The sequence below is a fragment of the Opisthocomus hoazin genome, chromosome 1 (genome assembly GCF_030867145.1).
Source record: "Opisthocomus hoazin isolate bOpiHoa1 chromosome 1, bOpiHoa1.hap1, whole genome shotgun sequence".
NCBI lineage: Eukaryota > Metazoa > Chordata > Aves > Opisthocomiformes > Opisthocomidae > Opisthocomus > Opisthocomus hoazin.
The window spans coordinates 12,299,432-12,324,280 of NC_134414.1; the positions used below are offsets into that span (position 1 = coordinate 12,299,432).

Here is a 24,849-nt window from a genome sequence, read left to right on the forward strand (position 1 = left end):
CCAGCTGGCTCAGAAACCACAGGTGGGACAGTGCTAGCAGCCTTGTCTTGTGGTCCCTGCAGTGTGCTGAGGCAATCTTTGGCTTCTGGAAAGGCGGTTAGGAGCCTGTCCAATTTGGAGCAGGTGTAGATTTGTGCTGCTCTGTGCTCAAGAGCGCATTGCTTCTGGGACAAGAGCCCCAGTAAAACTGACATAAAACTCTCTATGTTCTTCTGGCCAGAAACATAGCCAGTGAGAATAAGGTACTAGATACATATGTGAATAACAAGGCCAACAGATATAAAAAATTGGAGTCCCATTTAAGACGCTATAAAATGGTTTTCTGAAAGAAGCATCAAAAATCACCAACAAATTACCGATAAGGACATATAACGATCTTTTGGGGGAAAAAGAAGGTTCTGATATTTTGGAAAAAAGTCTGGCTGCTTCAGGGATGGGCTAAATCGTGCCATAAATGAGGACAGGAGAAGCTCTTGAAGGCTTGACCACAGCCATAGGTCTGTAAGTACCCTGCACTCTCTTTGTAGAGGTCACTTGTCACTTATTTACGATTTTTCGTATTGCATTAAAATTAGTTCATCTGGGAGAAGAGTTCACTGATATGAAACACTGTATTATAGTCCACATTTTCTGGGGATTTGGTCTTGATTCTGGTTTTATTTGTTATTATAGCCTTGACACCTAAGAGACCTCACCATGCCTTCAGCATCCGTAAAACTGTGTTAGCTTAGCACTGAAAATCCCTTTCATGGTAGGCAATATGAAATACATAATTAAACTAGTTGCAAAGGTAAACATCGCAAAGGATTGTGTATAGGATGCACTCTAGAAAGCGAAGAGAATTCAGCGAAGTCTCTTAAGTCAATGTCATGATCTAAAGCTCACTGAATCTGCATATGGAGACTAAAACTGGCAGAAAATTACTACTGGTTTAGTAAGTCCAAAATATTTTTCAGTGGGATTTGGCATCCTGGGCAGTGACTTCAACCCATTGACAAAAGACTTGGTTTCTTGGTAACTTTTCACAGACCATTCCAAGGCTAGCAGAAATCCAAACACCAAGGATGAAACCTAAACAACAACCTAGCCATATCTTAGCTGTGAATGAGAGTCTCCCCATAGGATTTGGTACACATTGTTCAAAGTGTATTGATGTTACACTGTAAATGTTCCATATTAATGCTTCTGAATGTTTCCTTATCTATAGTCCCAAAAGATGGGAGGATATCTTGACTGGTTATTTGGGTTTTCCCATATGGAGAGCTGAGAGGCAGGAGTAGGAGTCCAAATGTAAGAGTCAGAATAAAAATTTGCATGAAGTTGCCAGGGTAGTTTATACATATATATATGTTTGGATTTTGTTTTTTTTCTTTAATAAAACCTCTGCTTTTTACCCAAACTGACAAGGCAAAAGTGAGGAGTGCACTCTCTGAAGTCCTGGGTGAGAAATCAGCCCCCTGACCTCCACATGGAATTTGGACCAACTGAAGTGTGACAGGACATCTTTAACATTTCAATACTAAGTTCTGGTGCTATGGTAAACTACTATGGTCACTAGTTTTCGCTCTGTTCTGGTGGGACCTTTTGTGGTTGCTACAATAGCAAGGCTTGTAGAGGTGATCATGTGCTGGCTTGTCAGCTGTTGCAGTTCTCAGGCTGGCACATTTACTGAAATGATCAGCAAAATGTGGGTTTGCACAGTCAACGGATGCAGCTGAGGACTGTGCATGTGTTTCTTCTGCTACCTCTGCAGGGAAGGAGTTGGGATTGGTTACATCTTAAACCATGAAAACTGGAGCATCTGTAGCTCAGGAGCCTAAACCCATAGTAACTCAAATATACTGATTTAACTGTGCATTGCAGTAAAAAATGAGGCCATGAATGTTAGAATAACACACTAAAGTTACTCTGTGACTACATGGGGAATGATTTCTTAACGGAGAATGATTTCTTAATTATACAAATGTACAGAATGACTGGAACAACTGATGAATTGCAGCAATCAGGTCCATCCTTATGTTAGCTCTAATGTTTTGACTTATGTTTCACTAAAAAATGCTGGCTCTGTGTTGTAAATGTTTTGTTCAGAATATGTCGTGTTCAGCAAACTTTCCATAATGTAAGGCACAATTACAAGTGGATCCTTCTGGCTTTGTTGGCAAGTCCCCCTTCATCCAGCACAGGAGCCTCCAAGAGCTGTTCTTTGAGCTCAACGTTCTTGAACCAGCTTGCTTCAGCCTGAAGCACTGTGTGGCTCATGCTGGAGACTTGGGGTGTAAATGAACTGGAAGCTAAAGTCCTCACCTTACCTGGAACAAGCAATTGAGGGAAGAAAATTACACAAACCTAGCAACAAGGGAGGGGAGATAATGACAGCCAGAGATCCTGGTCACAATATTGCCACCTGAACCTTTAACTCACCAGTTATAGTCAAAAACTAGTTGCTAGTAATGTTCCAGCACAAAAATCAATGTCAGCACAGGCTAAATTGCATTCTGTCTAGTGCTCACAACTGTCAGACAATTGCAGAAATTACCAATGGCTGTAACTTTATTGCAAGCAACAATACAAGAAAGCAGTTTAGTGGCAACAAGCAGTTATGGTTTGAAAAATTTTCAGGCAAGATATGAACAATTTTTTTGGCTGAGGAGTGGCAGGATCCAGTCTTGCAAGACACCCCAGCCTCAGACTGCCGTGGCTTCTGCCGCAGCCTGGATCAGCATGCTGCAGGAAGATCCTACCAAGCCCTTGTGGGGATCCACCGAGATCTAACATCAAGCACCACCCCTGTAATTGTCCCCATGGGTGGTTTTACTGTCCGTTCTCTGCGACTGTCACTGACAGTACGAGCAATGCCCTCAGCACACAGGAGGCAGTTGTCCTCCCTTCTCAGTGAGAAATACAGATCCGTACAAGCCATACGGGATACATCATCAGTGTTGTCAGAACTCTTTGAAATGGTGGTTTTGTCACTGAGAGCTGGGGTGCCCTTTTTTAAGTCCTTTCCATTCGAGGGTTGTTTGGATAATCACAGAATCACAGAATCACAAATCAAAGAATGGTAGGGGTTGGAAGGGACCTCTGTGGGTCATCTAGTCCAACCCTCCTGCCGAAGAAGGGTCACCTACAGTAGGCTGCACAGGACCTTGTCCAGGCGGGTCTTGAATATCTCCGGAGAAGGAGACTCCACAACCTCCCTGGGCAGCCTGTTCCAGTGCTCCGTCACCCTCAGAGGGAAGAAATTCTTCCTCATGTTCAGACAGAACTTCCTGTGCTTCAGTTTGTGCCCATTGCCCCTTGTCCTGTCGCTGGGCACTACTGAAAAGAGCTTGGCCCCATCCTCCTGATACCCACCCTTCAGATATTTGTAAGTATATATTAGGTCCCCTCTCAGCCTTCTCTTCTTCAGGCTGAAAATAATCCAGCTCTTCTCTGGCACTTTCAGACAGGCAGACAAGATCATGATGGGTTTACTGTACCTTATTTGGAGAAGGAATTTTTGTTACTGTAGTAAAAATATATATTGCTGATATTTAGCCTTATTCTTGACTGGCAAAGAAAACATTTCAAGAGCTGTAAATATTTCATCTCCTATTTTCATGGGAATCCAATTAAGAAAAGAAAATGACCAGCATATTTGGAGTACACAGAGAATGAGATAAAAGTCAATACAGCCTGAAGATAATCCAAGTGTCACTGAAATTAATATCATCTACTTTGCTTGCAGTCCTTGAGGTCACTAGATGAAACTAAGTTTCTCTCTTTGTTTTCTGCTGTCTCTGAATCACAGGAAGAGAGAATAATTGTCTCTTTCCCACCTCAAAATTGTCCTTAAATAAACACTAGTGATAACTGGGCCAAGGTGTTCCTACATCCACTGAAAAAGCTCTGAGATGCTGAACAAAACTTATCTGGTCTTTCCAAGTCACTCTTTTTGAATGCAGAAGGCCGTGTCCTCAAAATCACTTGGGTTTTTGGAGAACCAAAAGCCATTCTCATCAAGCTACCAAAAAAAGCCAGTTTCATTTAGGTTTGATCCCCAGTATTAAGAAAAGCCCTTCATTTGTATCTAAACACACCTTGTGTTTATTTCTCTTCCCTCCACTGTGAATATAATACCTAGAAGGCCTTTGAGGAATAGTGAAGGGGCTGGCATATACTTCTGGACTTAAACCCATGAGTTTCTCCTACTCTGTTTGAGTAGGTGGCTCAGCTACACTGGCCATACTAATGTGAGAAGTGGTGCTGTAATGTAAGGATGTTGCTAACACAATGCATGGGGAAGAAGTGGAGCTACAGTAGATTGGAAAGCACATTTTGACACTAAACCAGGAGGAAGAAAATGACTTGGGGTACATGTTGGGATGGTACAGATAAATTTGGAGAAAAGGAAGGGAATGACTAGCTTTTTGTCCAAGTCTAACAGTCTGGTCTCTGGGGAATGTTGCATGCATAAGCAATGAAATTCATGAAGAAATAAAATACGGGTGGCTAAACATTCCCTTTCTTGCCTCAGCTTCACTTCTAAATGGAGACATTTTCCAGTAACTGATTTAATCAAGAGAAAGTCGATTTAATCAAGAGAAAGTCTTCCTCCTGCTTGTCTTTTCCACTACCTTTGGACTTCCTGTACCTTTCTGTACTTCAGAACTTCAATGTCATTTTCTGTTCTGAAAATAACTTTGTTTTCCTATACGTATTACATCCCTTTTGTCTTCTTCCCTCTTGCATCTGAATTCTGATATTCCACAGGTGACTGAAAAAAAGCATTAATCTCTCTTCCTTTCTGTGAAAAACATCCCTGCCATTACACATTTTATATAGTGAAGTTTGTGGCACAAAACTGATACTGGTCACTGAGCATAAGAAAGATGGAGCAATGTTTTGTTGTGTGAGCCAGGAAAGAATTCCAAAAATGTTTTTATCCAAGTTCAGATCTCTGGCAAACAGTGAGGTTCAGCTCTACATTAAAAGTCTTCTCAGGCGTGTGGCTGATACATTTACAGGACTCTTATCCGAAGGTGATCATGAAAGGAAGACTTATTCCAATAAGCTTTTTATATGTGTAAATTTGTGGGGCTGACATTACCTAAGACATGGCTTTATCAAGCAGCAAAGAGACACGGACTGCTGCAATATCAGATGTAGGGGCATTTCAAGGAGAACAGTGTATGCTTTATAAAATTGAAAGGAAAATTCCATGCCAAAATACAAAATACATCTCCCTTTCCTTACTTTTAATTCAAATTATTACTAAATCTCATCTTGTAAACAAGACTGAGAGGCAGTTTTTTACAAGCTGCAGAAGTTGGGACTAGAAAGATGATAATTAAAAACACAGCTCAATATATTGTATGGATAAACTAAGAACAGACTTCTGAAAATCTGTTTTTGATGTAAACCTAGATCAAGATCCAGCCATCATGTGAATAGTAAGTTAGGTGGGGAGTACACAGCCGTGAAGCTATAGCTATGGGTGTTCTGTTAGCAGGAGTATATGATGTATCAGCTGCGCTTATGGAGGCTCAGGGGGATTCAGTTTCCAAATAGTGCCTGTTGAATCTGTGTCTGGCTGAGGAACAAGGGTTAGATCTCCTGAGGAACATTGCTTGGCACTGATACCGAGGGGATGGTTTGTGTGCATATTGATTTTGGTCCCTGTGAAGGCATAAAATGCATGTCTGAAGCCAGGTGAATAGTTTGCAATATGTAGCAGCTCATGTATTACACAAAGCAGTTGGCTTGACTAGAAAGACTAGCTTTAAAACAATCAGAGCTGCCAGGAAAGTTGTTAACTCATTGTACAAGAGCTTTTGAGCTGCCACTCAACCCTGCTCTTCCATCCTGAGTGCAGAGTAAGATCTTCAGAAGGTAAATCCTCCCACAATCCCAGACTGATGCCTTGCCTGAGCCATGGAGATCTGCGTGCTCTGAGGACCCAGCTCAAAGCACAGAGCCTGAAGGCCAACCTGGTGGCTGTTTGCTCCCCTTTGCCTTACATATGGTGCTTACAGGCTAATTACCCAAACGCCACCAGGTCAATGGGCAGTTCCCATCACTGGTGTTTCAGAAGTGGGTCCTCCATTGTTACAACGAGGCACTTGGAGCACGTTACTTGCTGAATGGCTTGTAGCAGCTCCTTTTGCAGTCGATCTAGGTTGGCTAAAATGTCAGGTGCTCACTGAAACAGAGATGTGAGCTGGGATCTGTCACATCTCAGACAAGACTCCCTCGGTGGTTGAAGCGTTGAGCATTTGCACTGGCTGACCTTCATAAACTGACAAGACTGGTGTAGTGGCTTGATCCCTGCAACATGGGCTTTGGAGGCTTCTGGATGGCCCAGCTGGGATGTGAACCTGAGCTTATACCACACGCTTAATACTCTGCTCTGGGGTACACATGGGGCCTGGTCTCTTTTGCTCCCGTTCTCCATTTTCCTGGCACACAGAAGCTTTCCCCGAGATACGAAGGCTTTGCTGGCTGATTGCTGAGTGCCCGGGGAGGCAGGGCTGGGGGAGCAAGGCTGGAGGAGCACTGGAAAATCCATTTAATTGCTGTTTCACTCTTCTCAGTTAAAAGTTTTTTCTCAGGAAAAGTTTCATGTTTGACATTTTCTGAAAAATACCCCACCAGTTTCATGGCTAAATGACATTTTTGCAGTAATTAGGTAACCTAGTTCATATATTACAGCAATGCAACATTCTTTACCAGGAAAAGATAAACTTTATATATAAAAATCTGTCTATAGGTGAAGCCTTGCCTGAGACTCATCCACTTATATAAGTCCATCCAGCAAACTGTTTTTTTCTTTATCTTCCCTATCTTTTACCTCAAAAATTTCTCCCCTTTTCCATAGAAATTATATGCAAACCAAATCTGTGAGCTCTGCTGGATAAATCCTGTCTCTTCTCGACTTTTCTATGCAGAGCCTGACCCAATGAGAACCTGATCCCTGAGCAACATTTTGAAGTGGTGTGTGCTCTGAACGTACTTGAATTCTGTTTATTAGTCATAAAGAAGACAGGCTGTGGGATACAAGTATTGGAGTAATTTATCTCTAAAGTAGCCGAATTGGTATTCTGGAATAGTGTAGAGATCTACGCCATGGCAAGCAGAACATGAACACTGTATTCTAGGAGACTCTCTGGTGAGCAAAGGGGTAATGCAGACCTAATTCTGTTTGGGGCAGTCATGCATTTAGTAGCAGTAACTACAGCAACCAGTTCATAATTTTTTCAGATTAAAAAAAGAAAATATTGCACAACTCTTCTGTACCTGCTTGGGAGGAAAATAAAACTCTGAAATTTGACCTCCCTTAATAGTTTCTCTGACAATGACTTAATTTCCTTGTCTATATGAGGACGGACAAGTTCTGTACCACCAGCTAGATGTTAGGACAGGGCTGAACACAAAAACAGGACTAATTTTTCTTTTATTATTATTTCTACATCTAGTAACTCAGATCTTCAGAAAGCAGCTGAATTGCACCAACAATTCCTGGATCAGGTTGAGGTGAGAAGACAAATACCAGCCTCAGTTCAAACTTCAGCTTTATCTCTGGGTCCAGTCTGACCAAAACAGTCCTCATACTCACTTGTATCTAGTATTTGGTTTTCAGCTCAGCAGATGAATATTTTCATCGATAATATAAGCACAGCCACAACTGATTTACCTGTAAGGTCGTCGTTGGGCCAGGAGCCAAGCTGGCAGGCTTTGCACGTGTATTCATCAAATACATATTCATTCTCTTTACAAGGGGTGCAGGTCCAACAGCAACTCACTTCTCCCTTACGGATCACCTGAGACAAAAAAAAGCATTTGGTGTAGCAGCATAAACATACATTCGTGCTGTCTCTTTTTCACAGAATCACAGAATCACAGAATCACAGAATGGTAGGGGTTGGAAGGGACCTCTGTGGGTCATCTAGTCCAACCCTCCTGCCGAAGCAGGGTCACCTACAGTAGGCTGCACAGGATCTTGTCCAGGCGGGTCTTGAATATCTCCAGAGAAGGAGACTCCACAACCTCCCTGGGCAGCCTGTTCCAGTGCTCCGTCACCCTCAGAGGGAAGAAGTTCTTCCTCATGTTCAGACGGAACTTCCTGTGCCTCAGTTTGTGCCCATTGCCCCTTGTCCTGTCACTGGGCACCACTGAAAAGAGCTTGGCCCCATCCTCCTGAAACCCTTCAGGTATTTGTAGGCATTTATAAGGTCCCCTCGCAGCCTTCTCTTCTTCAGGCTGAACAAGCCCAGTTCCCTCAGCCTCTCCTCGTAGGGGAGATGCTCCAGTCCCCTCACCATCCTCGTAGCCCTCCGCTGGACTCTCTCCAGTAGCTAACTTAATTGTTTAATTTCTTTTTTTTTAAATAAATGACTTTTAAAATTTATTTTATTTTAAAGACCCAAGTTCTCAGTTTTCCTGTCATCTATGTACCAGAAGAAAGAAACCATCAACGCACATAAGTGGAGGTACAGAATGACAATAAAAGGGTTTTTTCCCCTCTTAAAATTAGCAAAACTCAAATATTTTTAGATGGCAATGTGTCTACAGAAGCAAGTGCATGGTACTCATGGCATACAATTCACCTCATTGTAGTCCATTCAGGCAATCATGTCAACAGCGTCGTTTCCCTAAGGGTTCATTACTCAAAGTTTTTTTGAGTTCTTATTTTTCATCCAATTGTGAGTGATTTATAAAAAAATTACTTTTCCAGACATCACGCTGAACATGCCCTTTCCAGAATTATTTAATTATTGCATTTCTAATTAACAGTTAAGAATGAGAATGTTATCTATATCCATTTTAATATCTGACCTGATTTCTCATTTTATAATTTACTGCCAAATGTTATTGCATGTTCATGATCAAAATGCAGATTTTTCAAGATTCTTATTTATCATCTCTGCGCACCGAAAACATCTGTTTTTTTTGTCAATGTGTCTTTCTTTTGAAATAAAATATTCTCAGTCTCTCTGCTCTTTCCAAACAATTTATAGACAAATACTTCCAATTATGGCATGGGAAGTAAGTTGACTTATGTATCTTTTGCAATGATGAATTTAGAAGGTGGCTTCAAAGCCAGATGTCTTTACTGTAATTTTAGTAAATGAAGTGCAAAGGAGTGTAATCAAAAAGAACTAGATTGTTCTTCACGATGCTTCAATGGAAAAGGTGTCAATTAGATCTTTTTCATCAACAGTTGGTTTTGTTTCAAAAAGTGTAGAGTATGAAAAGAAAAAAATCTGCACCTGAGTAGCTAAACTGGCAGAAAGGCCATGTGAGTATAAGTAATTTTCTCTGCAAGTGTTGAGACTAGACCTACTGGCAAAACAGAATATCTGTTCTCCAGAATAAATCACATCTTGGGATATCTTTCATTTTAAACCAGAATGAAAAGTTGAACAAATGACAAAATTTCTGGTATCTGGAAAAATCGATTCTTAGAAGGCTTGTACAAATTTTTAGACACATATTTTGGTAAACTTGGTGCATTATAAAAATCCACCATTTTACAATGTATAAAATATTCAGAAAAATGAAATGTGAAAATACAAACCATATGGTATTATCAAAACACTTAAACTTTTTACCAAAACAATTAATTTACAGTTTTCTATTAATCTTTTTACTAAATCAACATCTATAAAATACTTGGTATTTGTCAAATATGTCAGAGAAGTGGCATGTTGATCATCTCTTACCCAGCACCAACTAGGGATTAATCTAGAGAAGGATATGTATCCTTCTCTAGGAATCGAAATAATTGTTCTCCATTACTCATAATCAGGTCAGACTGATTCTGCGGCATTCCGCGGCCAGCACCTCCCCACCCCAGCACCGCGGGGGCGGCTCCGCGGCCGCCAAAGTTGCGGCGGGGCCGGGGGCCAGGTTCCTGCCGCCGCTGCCAGCCATCAAGTGGCTCGTTAAGTAAAAACATAAAAAGGGCTCTTAGTGCTCTGCCTCGAGGTGTGAAGTGGCAGCGATGTTAGAAGCCGCAGAACGTATGGTAGAGCGAGACAAGGCTATGGTCATGGCTGCCGCCGTAGGTGCAGCGATGCGATCTCTGGTCGCAAAACAAAAAAGGGGGAAACAGGAGAAAAGTTGTTTTAACCGCGACAAGAAGGCCCTTTCACAATTTTACCCGAGCTGGGTGAAAATGGGAGCTTTTATTTTTCTCTCTGGAGTGCCTCAAAAACCCAGCTCCAGTATACACGAGGATTTCTCCATTGGCTTTTTTCTTTACAGGCTGCCTTTTGTGACTTGAACTGGGGCATAATGTAGATACTAGTGTAGTAAATACCATGCTAGAGCGTTACTTTTTTTGGTGTGATTAATATAAATTTAAGGCTTATTAAACTGACTATTGATGTGTTGTACTGAGTTCTGGAAGACTTAAGAAAAATTGCTCGATTTCATTAAGCAAAGCATCTTTTCTGTTGTTTAATCCTGATGTTTTAGTGAGAAATCTTTACCTGAGTCAAAGTTCTGCAACCAAGAACAGGGAGTTGTAATTAAAAGTTTTAAAATGCAGTTCTGGGCCCAGGTGGACTAGGGGCTCGGCGCAGCGCCCGGCTGCCAGGAGGGCAAAGCCGAGACTCCTTCAGGTTTCCAGAGGTCCAAGTGGACTGCATTAGAAATCTCCTGGCAATACTTCAGTATCTATACAAAAAATGACACATACTCCACTTTTGCTGTAATTACTACTTGCTACTGTGGGAAATGACGTGAGTCAAATCCAGGCAATTAAGTTTGATGCATATTATATTTGATCCTATATGTATGTACAATCTTGATCATAACTGTTGATAAAGGAAAATGTCAAAAGCGGGTCAATATAATTCAGAAGAAACAACAAAGGACTTAAAAAAGACCTCTTGCTGTGAAGATATGAAGTTGATAGGATAAAGTTGCATGTGTCAGCAGTAATGTGTTTTATTATGCAATTGTTGTTGTTATTCAGAACAGATAATGGACCTGCTTATGTTTTGAAGAGCTTCGCAAAGTTCTGTCAACAATGGGGGATTCAGTGAACAACAGGGATCCCTCATTCCCCTACAGGACAAGCAATAGTGGAGCGTGCACACGGCGCATTGAAAGCACTGTTGCAAAGGCAAAAAGGGGGAGAAATGGGCAGTCTGGCAGAAGGCGTTGCAAAAGCGCTTTATGTATTGAATTACTTGCGCCTCACGGAGGGTCAGACCTCTCCACCGATCATAGTACACCAATTATCATCAGACACTAATCCACAGCAGTCTAGTCCAGTAAAGGTTAGGTATTGGGATTTAATCAGAGGAGAATGGAAGGGGCCTGTAGAGGTAAAATTAACTGGCAGAGGTTATGTTTGTATCCTTGCAGAGAATGGTCCAATTTGGGTGCCAGCAAGGTGGGTAAGGCCTTGGATAGAGGAAAGGACCCAGAAACGAGGTGAGCCCACAAAAGCTCAAAGTAAGAGTCCAGAAGCGACTCCACCCGTGGTTGACAATGCTACATACGGATAACAAAATTGGCTTAAACTTTTCAGTGTATTCAATGGGTAGAGCAATTTATGTGACAACCCTTAGCCCCGCGGGAACCTGTGGGGCTAAGAGAACAGGCTTTTGCTGAATGGCTAACGTTAGTAGAGAATTTAGAGCAGAAAATAATTGCTATATTGCCTTTTAGAAGATTTAGACAGCTTAAGGCATGCAGTTTTACAAAATTGAGCAGCAATAGATATTTTTTTTGCTATTAGCGCATGGTTACGGTTGTGAAGATTTTGAGCGAATGTGTTGCGTGAACCTGACTGATCACTCGCAGTCCATCCATGAGCAACTGGCGGACTTGCGAAAAAATCTGAATCCTATACAGGTAGAGTCTGGCCTTACGGATTGGCTAAAGCATCTTGGAATCTCAGGATGGCTTGCAGACTTGGTGCGCCAAGGGATGACAATGTTCATTATGGTTGTTGTTATGCTGTTAATATTTAGTTGTTCTTTACAATGTATAAAGAAGTTAATGGCAAAGATGATGCAGGGTATCTGGATGGCTCAAAAACAAAAAGGGGGATTTGCTGGGGGAACCACGGCCATGTGGTGTGCCCTCCAGATACTCTGGGCCTGACTCTTGATAGCCAGTAATGGAGCAGGCATCAAGGTCACAATGAGGAACAATGAGGCCTGCATTAACCGCGATTACCAAGAAAAACAAGGTCCTGAGGAGGGGTTTGATGTGCATGACTGATAACGTCGCACGAATCAGAGACTGAGAAATACGCATGAACAGCGCATGGACAGTGCATGTGTCCAATCACGTTAGAGCTATCGCGTGGCAAGGAACTATATAAACGCCAGTTTGTAGCGCAATAAACTGGCTTTGTCTGATCATATTGATCGTATGACGAGTCCTTAATCCCGCCGTGACACTGAGATGACTATGATATGAGCAAGAACTAAGTACATAAGTCTGTACATTTTAAATAAGGTGTGGAATACGGTCTCCATGTAAGAGTCAGGAAACACTTGTTTTCAAAAGGCTATACATTCTGCACAACTGAAGTAAATGTAGAAAACATTTACCTTTATCTGGCCTTTTTCACAGGGTTCACTGCACACAGATCTGATGATATTATTTTTCTCTGACCATATTTCATCATCGTCCATTTTCAGCTCACCATTGTCCCAGCTACCAACATTGATATAGTCAAAGTAGTCCTTCCCCATTTTCTTAAAATTCATGATTTCATACCTTTGGAAACAAAAAGCAGAGACGTAGCTGAGTTGAGGAGAACATAATGAAACATTTCAGGTTAAAGGAACACTGTACAAAATCAAAGCTTGTTGAAATAAAGAAGGCAAAAATTCAGTCATTATGCTTGCCCTTCAGCCTCTCCCAATAATTTTTGTCATGTCATAATCTTTCTTTTCCATTGTATTTTCATTTGTTTTCTACTATCACTGTGAAATTTCCCTGAACACTTTGGAATTAAGTGACTGAGCTTTTCAGAATGACTGTATTTATTTAAGGAAAACAATGAAAGGCCAGATAAGATTCGTCCTGTCTAGCTGAAGCCAACTGTGTAGGCAACCCTAGCTGTCCCAGGCTCCATTAGTGGCAGATATAGATAAATGTAAAGCTACAATGGCCATTCCCAATGCCAAGTCCTTCTCACTGGCTGCAGGTGCTTATCTCCCTGCTGAGAGAGGCAGATCGAAGACAGCTAAGCTCCTAAAGTAAGATAGAAGTAACCTAGGCCTGTGGGATCAAAATAAACTTCCTGTGCTGTAAGACTGCAAGATGCAATTTGATGTGGCACCCAGAGAGGGATCAGGCATCGTTCTCTTGGCACAGACTCAAGGGCTCTGGGACCTGGTGGAGGCTTCAGGGAGATCTTATCAAAAGGCACTGCCTACACCTTGTACTCCAGGAATTAAGTTTTGTTTGAAGAATGAAGCTGAGACTTGCCTTTTTTTTCCCTTTTACAGCTTTACAGCAGCAAATGCTATTCTCTCCCATCTGTACAACCCACTTCATTTTTATATAATTCCTCAGCAATCCAAACACATTTAATTCCTTGTACAGTATGGTATGAAAGAGAAAGAGTATTCATGCCGCAGCCCTAGGCTGCTTTTGGGTCAGATCACCTTGTCGTCTGGGAACAGAAGTGTTCAGAGCAGAGCTAGAGCTGGTCGGAGTTTTCAGGTTCATGTTCCTTCTCCTCCTACTTTATTTTCAGCTCCCACAGAGTCCTACAGAAAGTCTGTGGAGCAGCACAGGACTCCCTAGTCTCCTACTGGCATGCTGAACACCAGGCCACCTTTCTGCCTTACAGGCCAGGTCTTTTAGACCTTACTTTTAAGGCACGCTTGGAAAGTTGGGCAGCTCCTGAGGAGAGGAAGTCATGCTTTTCTTTACCTCCTCTTTAGTAGGTTTTGCAGCAATCTGACTAAGCAACATGAAATTCACTGATAGAAAATAAGCAAATTATATAGAGTGAGGAGATGAACACAATCACAGGTTTAAAAAACCTTCCTGGTTCATAAACAAGGAGACAACTTTTTCCTGGCAGCACACACAAAAGTAGACCTCAAGGCAAAGCATATGGACAGCGTTGTATTGAGAGAGATACTGTCAGAGTGGAATTTGTGAAGTCCAAGGTAGGGATAAGTAAAAGAACCAGCACATCAAATCAAGTAATCTCTTAAATAAGATGCTGAAGTATTTCTCAAGTGTTGAGGAAACACTTTTAAGACTGACAGGCAGTAGCCACAATATATCTAACATCAATATTTTTCTAAGGAAGAATTTGTGGTAAAACTCTCTACGACATTCTTCATCCATGGATCTCAGAATGCTTTACATCAGGAAACAAAGTATAACTGTCACAGTGGAGAAAATGTGGTAGGGATTCATTGCCAAAGTCACACACAGGTCAAGGTTAAGACTGCAAGCATGCTGTGAAAGAAAATGAAAGTGGATCCTAGCTGGATGGGCAATATGATATTACCCATATCATATGAGTCTTGTGTCTTTCCAAAAGAAGAAGAAATGAGCAATGACACAGGCAGGAAGAAAAATCTATGATACTTCTGGATTTTGGAAAGTTTCACCTTCTAATCTGTATAAAGAAGGAAATGTCCATAGCTTTGACGATGACCTCATTGAAGTTGGAGACGTGAATGTCAGACTGACACAAATTAACTGAATCCAGGTAACACACACACAAACCTGAATAAACAGGCTTTTACACTGTCAGAAAACTTTTTTTTCTTTTTCTGAGGTTCACAGTTGTAGTAAGAAGTCTGTTCGAGGATTAAACAGACTAACCAGAAAGATAGCCCAGAAGACACTCTGGGGTCTTTATTCAGCAGGACATTATAACTCTCCTCCGAGTATTGCTTTGTTAAAGCTGTCAGTTCAGACTTTTATGGGCAGATGAACACAAGTACTGCCAGTGATTAACAGGCCACAGGAACTAGAACAATTATGCCCCCGGTAGTAGCTCCACACATACATCCCAAGGAGAATACTGGAAAGAAACCTGATAAATGAAATAAATTATTGCCTCAATTTGTTGTGTCTCTTGCAAGCCCGCTGCAAAGAACAGCATTGGTGGACTGGTAGTAATAGCCAGACTCAGTAAGTCCATTGCTATAGTGGAGGTTTATGAGTCACTGGTTCCCTGGAGCTGCCTTGAGATACCACAGGGACAGTTTGTCACTTTAGGATAGGAGAGACCAGATGGTGCGATAGCACATTTCCAGCAGTGCCCTAACCACCGTGCAAAACACTTGTTTCAAAACAGAAGTGCCATGAAGTTGCTGAGAATCCATAATCTACTGGTGGCACAGGCTGATTTCTTACTTGGAGTTTCAATAGTATTTACAAGTAGCAAGAAATCATGGCTGTTCCTTCCATAGTCATTTATCTTTTTCCATGTCTTCTGTCTCACCTAAAACAAGCCCTCCACTAGACTGCCTATCTGCTTAAATATCAACATACACATAAAGGACTCTGGAATAGGGCCAGGATTCAAAGCATCTTGTGGGATTATTCATCTGTTGTATAATATCAAAACCCTTTTGCTATACATCAAAATCCTGAGCTATCTAGGTCAGAAAGGCTTTTTATGTTCCGATTTCCTGCTTAACGTCGCCACCTCAGTACAGCTGTGAGGATTTAAATATCTGTTTTACAAAGTGAAGATGCAGTTATCGATGCAAGTGAACAGGGGAGATGAGTTGTTCCAGTATGACTGCACCATCTCCCAGCTGTTGAAAACAGTATTTGACAGTACTCAAAAGACTATAAACTACTCAAAACTTGGGAGTTAAGACACGGAACTTCCTATAAAGCGTGCTTAATCATGAAACAGTAAATTTTGACTCAATGTTGGCTAATTTAAGCACACAGACTGGATCTAATGATGTGACTATTGTAGGAGAAAAGGGAACAAAGAGCTAGTTTCAAAAGTAATCAAGCTCTGGGACCATATTGTCACACAGTCCATTAGTTTGAGTAGACAGAGCACTACTCTATCTCACATAAATCCAATGAGGCTGGACTTTCTTCAAGTTGTGTTACTCTGAGGTGCACAATCAACATGGTAGTCGCATGCTCTACACTAACTTCCTACTGTGACTGAACAAATGACTGCATGTGATATAATTCCTTCATCATCTTTCTTAGAATTGAGATTTAAAAGAACCAAGACATTCAATTAATTCCTTGCAACAAATGGATTTAAACCATTATTGTTAAGCACGCCAACATGAGGAAAAGGTAAAGTTAAAGGTGTCTTTGCAACATTTAGATATAGTCATTGGTGTATTACCATGTCACATATCATTTATTTGCATCAGACTTCAGTCTTTCTGATAAAAATGAGTGAAACAGAGACAGGAGTAAGGTAGAATGCAGTCCACTTTATCTAAGCAGCGTTAAAACCAAATAGGAATCCTTTCTGAGAACTCTGGGACAAGTCTTTCAAAGAGAATTTGGTCAGAAAAATCTAGACTGAGCATTTTTCTTCAAAGTTCATCTATTTTTAAAAGTAGAAATGTTTAGTGGAAGACCGTTTTGTTCACCAAAACAATGCTGAAAATAAATTTCTGTCTGAAATTTTCCTGAGTTTCTGCCAGTTAGTGTCTGAGTTCTCCTACCAGCTCACAGTGCACTTCCTTAGAGACCGAGTCGGGTGACTTCTAAAATTTGTGTCTCCAGAGACACAGTCAGACTGCTTTGGAGGTGGCTGTCTTGCTCTCATTTGGGAAGAATGCTGAATTTACAGGTTTTAAAGTAAAATGAAAGAAAAAATCAGTTCTGAAAATACAGAAATTTTTGTAAATGTCAAAATATTCTGACCAACAGATTCCTACCCATTTCTGTTCAGAATTTAATCCTTTCCTTTTAATTCACATTAGTGGGAGAATACAAAATTTAAATGAGTGTACAGGATGAACAGTTTTCCCTCTAGTCATCTGCTTGTATGTTGCCAGAACAAAGATATTTAAAACCTTCCAAATAATGTAGACAGAAAGGGCTGCCTCAGTCAAACTGGAGTAAGTGGAGTGAACGAGGCAGGAATCCACCTACTGAATTCTAAGGATAAATTATGCTTTGTATGCTATCACACTTGCTGTTCATGTGCTGACAGATCCATAGGCAGAAACCAAGAAAAAATCCTCACTATACTTTTTAATGTGCGTTTATATGGATACTGCATATATGTCACAGAAAAAGAAAAACTTGTCTTGTATTTCATAGACATATGTGCATACATAGACGCATGTAAGTTATCAGCAAAAGAATCTTTGTTTAAATTCAATTTGTCTTGTAGCAGCACAATGTGAATTAATAGCTTATTCTGTTATGCAAGTGGAAAGGCTTTATTTTGAAGATATGGACGTAGATTTTTAATAATTTTGATGGAAAAAAAGTCCAAGACAGATCAATACAATATTTCTGATATTGTTTTACGTTTCTTAATAAAAGGACTATGTCTGCTATGATTGCTTGTGGCTCAGTTACACACATAAAATTAAGCACCCAAAGAAAGAGAGCGAGCAATGCTGTGGTGGCCACAATGGTCTATGAACATAAAGTTGAAGGTCTGGTGATTTGTAGTGAGAAGTAAGACCTTTAAATGGTACAGAGGAAACTGCAGATTCATGAAGGAATATTGTATACCTGCAAGTTCATGTCTATAACTCTAAACATCATAAAAAATACACATTAAAAAACAACAGTTATTTTGGAAAAGTAAGCACAGAAAGTCAGGAAATATAAAAACAAAAGTATGAGATCTTCACTCTGATGTCAAGTCTGCATGCATCTACTACGTACAGTTAACATGTCTGGTATTAAATAGTTTGCCAACATTACCTTCCTGGTGAGTCACCGTTCTCATCAAACAAGATGGTGTCCCCAGAGACCCCAGTAAAGTTAGTCTTCATGAGGGATTCCAGGAGCTTCCGACCATCTATGGGCTTCATGGCATCACAGAGGCCCACGTAGCCTGGACACAGCGACGTCTGCATGTTATGGAGGCCATATGCCATTGAGTATATTGCATTGATTACAAAGCCCATCTTGGAGTCCTGAACATGCTGCGTCCTCAGAGTCATCTGGCCTGCCGGGGAACATCGCAAAGCAGGTGGTTAGTGCACGGGGCAGAAATATGATCAGCTCTTCAGACATCTGTAGGGGGGGTGGTTATTAATAGTGGAAAAAGTCTTTTTAAGTGTCTTAAACGGCTCATAGCAGATGTTCTTACTGGTACAGACACTGACTATTCAGAAAAATAAAGAAAGGAGTGAAAGAAAATGTTCCCTTTAAATATTCTACTATCCAGCTGATGCCTTTCTCTGTGCAGCCCCACACCTCACATAAGTTGCTTTTCAACTACTTCTCTTCCAAGTGTTTTTTTAGAGCAAGTGTCATCAACCTTATAATATAATGGTCTGGGGATTCCAGGATCTTCTCCCACCCTGCAATCTCTCCAAAGCCTCAGAAATCTTTTGCTGAGGTGCAAATGCTAACATGGGGTCTATTCTGCAGAGATCTTGTAGACAGACTTTTGTTTCAGTGAGATGGGAACCAATCCTGTGAAAACAGACTGACCTAGACACAAGTCCTCTACTGTTCCAAAAGATCCTGCATTAAGAACTCTTCTACTCCTATGCCTCATGCTCCTCTCTATTTAGGAAGCGAGGATAGTGATGCAATGCAGATAAATACACTAAAATGTCTATGAAGGGTTTGATTATGTGGGCTAAGCAATGGCTTTGTTTAGCCAGAATTGGTTAACCATACTTTGTTTGGCCTTTAAAACATAACATCTGGATTTCTATTTTCTATTTAAGCTTCTGTGAAATGCACAACAAACATTCATTCAGCAGCACCCTGAAGGTCTTTTTTTTTTTTATAATCCAGTATTATTAACGACACAGATTTGCTCTGTAGGCAGCACCAGTCCCGTTAAGGAAGAGCAGGCTGGAGTTTTTTCTGCCTCGTATGTCATCAGCAAAGCTGCCAGCTGCACTCCAGCCACCAGATCTTTAGTACTGGGGAAGGGAGAAGAGCCAGAGATAAAGCAACCGCATCAACGGTGCTGGGAATTTGTCAGACACCTGGAAGGATTTGGCTCTGGAGGGAGGACAGACAAAGAGCTCTATTAGAACATTTCTCTCCTTTCATCAGTGAAGCAGCAATCCCTAGGAGCTAGGGGGTCCCATGTGTGGGCAGCCAGAAGAAGAGGGAATGCAGATAACCTTCTCTGTCCAGTCTCTGAGAGTCTGCCTCCTATACAGGCGTTGGCAAGCAGCAGGGATGGAGATCACACTTGCCCATTGGAGCTACAGGGGCAGCACATTGTGAGAAGTAATTTATGCCATGAAAAGACTGATGTACAAGCAATATTTTTTTTAAAGAAATTAAGACTAGTGTATGATCCTGAGGGTGGCACTCATCTAGTTTAACAATATCCATTCAGAAGACAAGCATCCAGTCAGATGTCTAGGCACCTTTTGTGGAGATGAGCAAGAATCTCCAGATGGTGATGGATCCCATCATAAAATAGGTGCATCTACAAGCTCACCCATTCGGTGTTGAACAAGAACATCACCACTCAGTTCTAATGACTGAAACACTCCGGAACACTGAAAACATCAGGAATAGTAGCAAAAATACATAGTTCGAGCCGAAAATCATTGTGTAGAGGTCAGGGAGTGAATGAGGAAACTGAGAGCTCCCTTTCTCCCTTCTGTTTCATGTGGCAGGGGGCACTCCCAGTTCCAATCAACCTCAGGAGCAGTGCTTAGCATTTTGGACAGTTAAGTGATATGAGCTTGATATATCTGTAAGGGAAAAAACCTTGCAAACAACACACAGTATTGTTCACTTGTTCTGTTCTACCAAGGTATTGCTTTTTTCCTAATTAAATATAATAGGCATAAAAACTGCAACAGTGGAGTACAAGTAAAACCCATATTAATTGAAATTAAGTGGAAAATTGAACAAGCGTATTACATTGCAATACACAAAACTTCGCTTAACCAATTATTCGTTCTCAAAATTAACAGCTCACAAACTGTGCGGTTAATTATGGTAGCCATTGGAATGAATCAGATTTGCATCAGCAATAACATTTACTATGAAACAATATTTCAGCTGCTTTATTGCATCTGATTGCTTAAAAATTTAACAACTTCATAACTCAATTCTTACAGGAACACTCTCCACTGGGCTTTGTGCTTTAATTTTATAGAATTGTTATTCTGACTTTCTTTAAACATTGAACCTCATTCAGTTCACCTGATGATTTATAATGAGGCTGCTTAGCTCTTCCTGGAAGCTGCCGGCAATTGTCAATGGAGTTGTGAGGGAATTAGCTGTTGTGAGAATTTTAATATACTTCGTGGAGCTGGAGAAAACAGTTCCCTGAGATGTTAACTGCTTCACTTTGCTATAGAGGAGCAAATCCAATCTGCCAAGTCTGACTTTCAGTTTACAGTACCTCAAGACTCTGCAGTTAAGGGGAACATGTCAAAAATTGAGACAGAAGAAAATTCTTGCTCTTTAATATACCATGATACAGTCTTAAAAAATGCCAGCATTAAAAACATAGTAAGTCTGAAAGTCATTTTCAACCCATTTCACAAAGTAGTTAGGCACGTCATACCTGAAGTACATAAGTAACCCTATTCACCTCAGTTTCTATGACTGGTTTTAAGGCGAGGCTGAATACACAAGCTAAAAGGTAGTGTCTCAGTGAGAAAAAAAAAAAAAGAATACTTTAAATCTACCTCTGCAACAAGTATGATTTAGGTAGCCTTAAACACATTGTTCACTTAAGTGTTAGTGCCTTTTTTTCTTGCTGGAACTTGAACACATATGCTTAAATTCATTCATGAGTGCTGTCTTCAGTCAAGAACCTTTCCTGACAGAGGGTCATCATGAGATGGATAGGTGACATGGATGAATTCAGTGATGATGACACCAGTAATTTTCAATGGAATTGGCTTTACAGATTAAACTCTTAATCTTTACAGATTAAACTCTTAAACCCTTAATCAGGAATAATGAAAAAATCTGATGGGTTTTCCTACAGAAAAGTTCCTTGAGGACTTCCTACAGAATTACTGGGTAGAGAATAAATGTCCACAGACTGTAGCCCATATGCTTGTTTATAATAGCCGTAGCAGAACTCTTTTCTATTAGAATAAAAAAAACCCCGTATCTATAAAAGATCTGTTCTTCTCCATCTTTTACATCCCCATATGAGAAAAATTTGCAAAGAAGGAAACAAAAATGTCTTGCTTCCTCGTGGGCTGGGAAAAGCCAGCGTGATGCCATTTTATGTTGGCCTGTAGGGACAGGCAGGATCTGTCTGCATGAATGCTTTAGTTCAGTTCAGATGAACTTCACATGCCTTTCAAAGCCGATCTCCAAATCCTTCTTGCTCACTGTGCTTTGGTTTGCCCTGGGTGTCACAGTTTTGGAGCAACATAGCAAATTTTTTTGAAAGACACTAAAACAGATCAAGTGCTGCAGGAAAGCATCTAATGCACCACAGCCGCAAATGGGTGTTCAAAGCTTAAGACCAGGCTACAGGCAGTTTAGAGTAAACCTCCCCTGAGCTGTGAATCTTGCTTGGCCCACAGAGTTTACAGTCAGACTCCGCATCCCTCCCAGGATGCTGCAGACAGCAGGAGTTGGAGGTACAGAGGTGACAATGTGCATGGGCCAGGTACAAAACTGTATTTCATAGGCCTCCAGTCGATGCTTATTGAAATTTTGACAGGTTTAAGTACCTTTTCTGTGGTAGGACTGAGCAATTTTTTTCAGGACATAGCTTATTTTGCCACAAACATTATTTGGCATAATATCAACATATTTATGATTCTGTGCTGAATTTGGTGATTATGTCCAAATTATTATAGAAAATATTCTGTATTGCAGTACCTTAGAACCAATAAATATTAACACTGTATCATGATAATTACTGCAGAAACAAAAAATTCTGCCTCTTGAAAATAAGATGTACAAGGCAATGGAAGAATGCAAGGTGAATCAAACCATACCTACCGAGGAAAGTTCTTGCAATCATAAATGATCAAACATTGTGAAATTCTCTGAGAAATCAGGGAATATCAGTGCTTAGAGCACATGTGCAGATCCCTCAATTCTGTTCTATTTGTTCCCTTATCTTTCTTGTCCAAGTAATTTTGATAAGTAAATAAGGGCTTATCCTATTTTTTTTCCAGGCTGTGAGGCAGTTCCAGATTTGAAGTCACAAAGTCATTTCTGTCTACAAGATATTACATAGACAAATGGTGTCCCATCTTTGGCAAATCAGATAACCCATACATCTTTCAGTTTCGCATCTAAGAATATTTCCTATTACTTTTTATCTGCCATCTTTCTTTAGACTAAATATTCTTCAGGAAGAGGACTAGTTCTCATTATCTTCCTGTTACTGGCTGGCATTTTTAGTTGCCATTGTGCTATCTCTGAAATGAAAGTAAAATTATGCTGGATTTCATAGGAAACATAAATATGTAAATATTTATTCTAGAGATAATTTAGATCATATACAGGATTCAGGTGAGCCTTTATAATATGTTTGAATGCATTAAACATGGGAATTTGCTGCCACTGGAGTAAGTGGTTCGTATCCATGCTTTTACCTGCTTAAATACATATTCTGTACATTTGGATTTAGTATGTATATAGCTGTATTATGAGACTGTGACTGCACCAAAGGCGAAGAACAGCCTGAGAATGGTATAAACTCGGAGCATCATAACCTGCATCTTTTCTGCCCACGCTGCTGGGAGTGACCCAGCTTAGGACACTCCAGCAACACCACAGCAGGGGACAAATGTGGGTGATGCAGGGCAATTGCACCCAGTGCCACGTGGCATCACCTCATGGAACAAGGCTTGTGGCCACACGAAGGCAAGCTCAGGTACATGGACATCACAGCTCTGGAGTCCGAGCAGAGGCAGCACATTAGCTTGAACCTGGGAGTTTATGTGGGTAGCTGGACAGGGCCGTCTCTGATAGCAGCCTTGAACCCAGGATGAACGATGCAGCGACTGCCCAGCACTAAACTCCTCGTCCAAATTTGTTCTTTTCTGTTGTCACTTCTCCAAAACACAAATATGTAGGTGATGGAAAAGAAACATGTTCTTTCACCATGAAAGTGATTCCAGCTGGCCACAGTTCATTTCCTGGATCTATTTAAAAACAATTAGCATATTCACGGGCACTGATCCAAGCAGGCACTTAAGGTGCCACACAAGCCATCCCCTCGTAGCTGGTGGTGTCGAGCTCTCCTGACACTCCATCATCGCTCCCGCAGAGCCGAGCCCCCTGGCCCCTCGTGGGCACCGCGACGGGAGGGCGGCAAGCAGGGCTGGCAGGGATGGTTGGTACATAACCCCCCCAAAAAGATTTCCCTGCTACCCCACCACTTATGGAAAAAGGAAACAAAACAAAACCAGATGTTGCAGGGCATGCTGAAATTTTGCCGTTGTTTCCCGTCCTTGGCATGCAGATAAATAGAAAACTTTCTTCAATAAAATTTGTTATTTTACTTTTTTTTTGATGTAAAACCTGTCATGCGTCTTTTTTTCCCTACTTTTTACCCTCAAGGAAGATGAAATACAATTTTTTCTGTTTGCCAGCTGGTGACATTACAAAGCCTCATCAAACAGGGATGTGCAAGAGTGCAAAATTACCATGGTTCAATATACTTTTCCTGCTTTCTAACTCTTCCAAAGCTGAGAATACTTTGAATTTTAAAGAATGGAGAAAGAGTAAAAGGAAGAGTGAAAATACTTTACAGTCCTATACAGCCTGCTGTAGGTGACCCTGCTTCTGCAGGAGTTGGACTAGATGACCCACAGAGGTCCCTTCCAACCCCTACCATTCTGTGATTCTGTGATTCTGTGATTCCAGGCACCCACCCCCCACCTTATTTCATTTCTCTAAGGAGAAACAAGAAAACAAAATACGAGACAGAATATGGGAGAATACTTTTTGCCAAGTACAGAGCAGTTTGTTTGCTATGCAATGAGTTTAACATTGAAATGAAGGGAAATGGGTAGTGTTTCACCTCAATGATCAAAAAGGTTGCTCATAACAAAATCTTAGAGGACATTATAAAGGAAACCAGAAATATAGCCTATAGTCTCCTGCTGTCCCATAATGTTTCCTCATGGCTAATTCACACATTAGTATCACAAATTGCTTACCTTACAAATGTTGTTAAAGACTTCATTGATACTTTGCCTTACTTTTTGTTTTGAGAGACAATACGCACACAGAAATGAGTTCTGGTTTTGCCAACAAATAGTCCCACATTCACTTTCTGCTAGCAGTAGTCGATGTTCCAGCCCCTCAGCAAATGTTTTTACTTTTTTGCTTTATTTTTTCTCTTTCCACTTTGCCCTAGTGAATATCTCCAAAAAATCTGGGGAAAAGGCTGCCCTTTGTAACCAAGACACAGCAGGTACTGTCTGCTGCAGATTATGGTGCGGGACTCCCTAGGTCTGTCCTGGGTCCGTCCTGTCACAGTTGCTCCATGGGAGCACATCAGTGACCTTCCCTGGACCTGCATATTCTGGACGGCATGGCACCAAGTCAGTCATCCCAGAAACATGTGTCTCTTCAGTGAAGAAAAGAGTGGAGTCTTATAACATGGAGGAAAGAGTGTATATGTCAACCAAGGAAAAGCATAGTGTTCATACTGAATTAAGTTAACATTGTTTAAAGATACAGGAAAAGACTTATTTTGGAAGCTTTTCCAAAATCTGTCATCAGAACTTTCTGTTAAAGCAACGTGAAAAAAGAAACTTTCATTTTGCT

The 24,849-nt window shown here is 40.9% G+C and overlaps 1 protein-coding gene across 7 annotated transcripts in view; it reads right to left on the bottom strand.

The window, feature by feature from the left end:
- Positions 1-24,849, bottom strand: part of GRM5 (glutamate metabotropic receptor 5) — a 307,489-nt gene that overhangs the window by 39,159 nt on the left and 243,481 nt on the right. For all 7 annotated transcript variants that reach the window (XM_075417220.1, XM_075417224.1, XM_075417219.1 and 4 more), the window contains 3 exons: positions 17,860-18,106; positions 12,555-12,723; positions 7,673-7,799 (listed from right to left, as the gene is read on the bottom strand). In XM_075417220.1, coding sequence (XP_075273335.1) covers positions 7,673-7,799; positions 12,555-12,723; positions 17,860-18,106 — 543 coding nt within the window. The remainder of the gene's footprint in view (positions 1-7,672; positions 7,800-12,554; positions 12,724-17,859; positions 18,107-24,849) is intronic.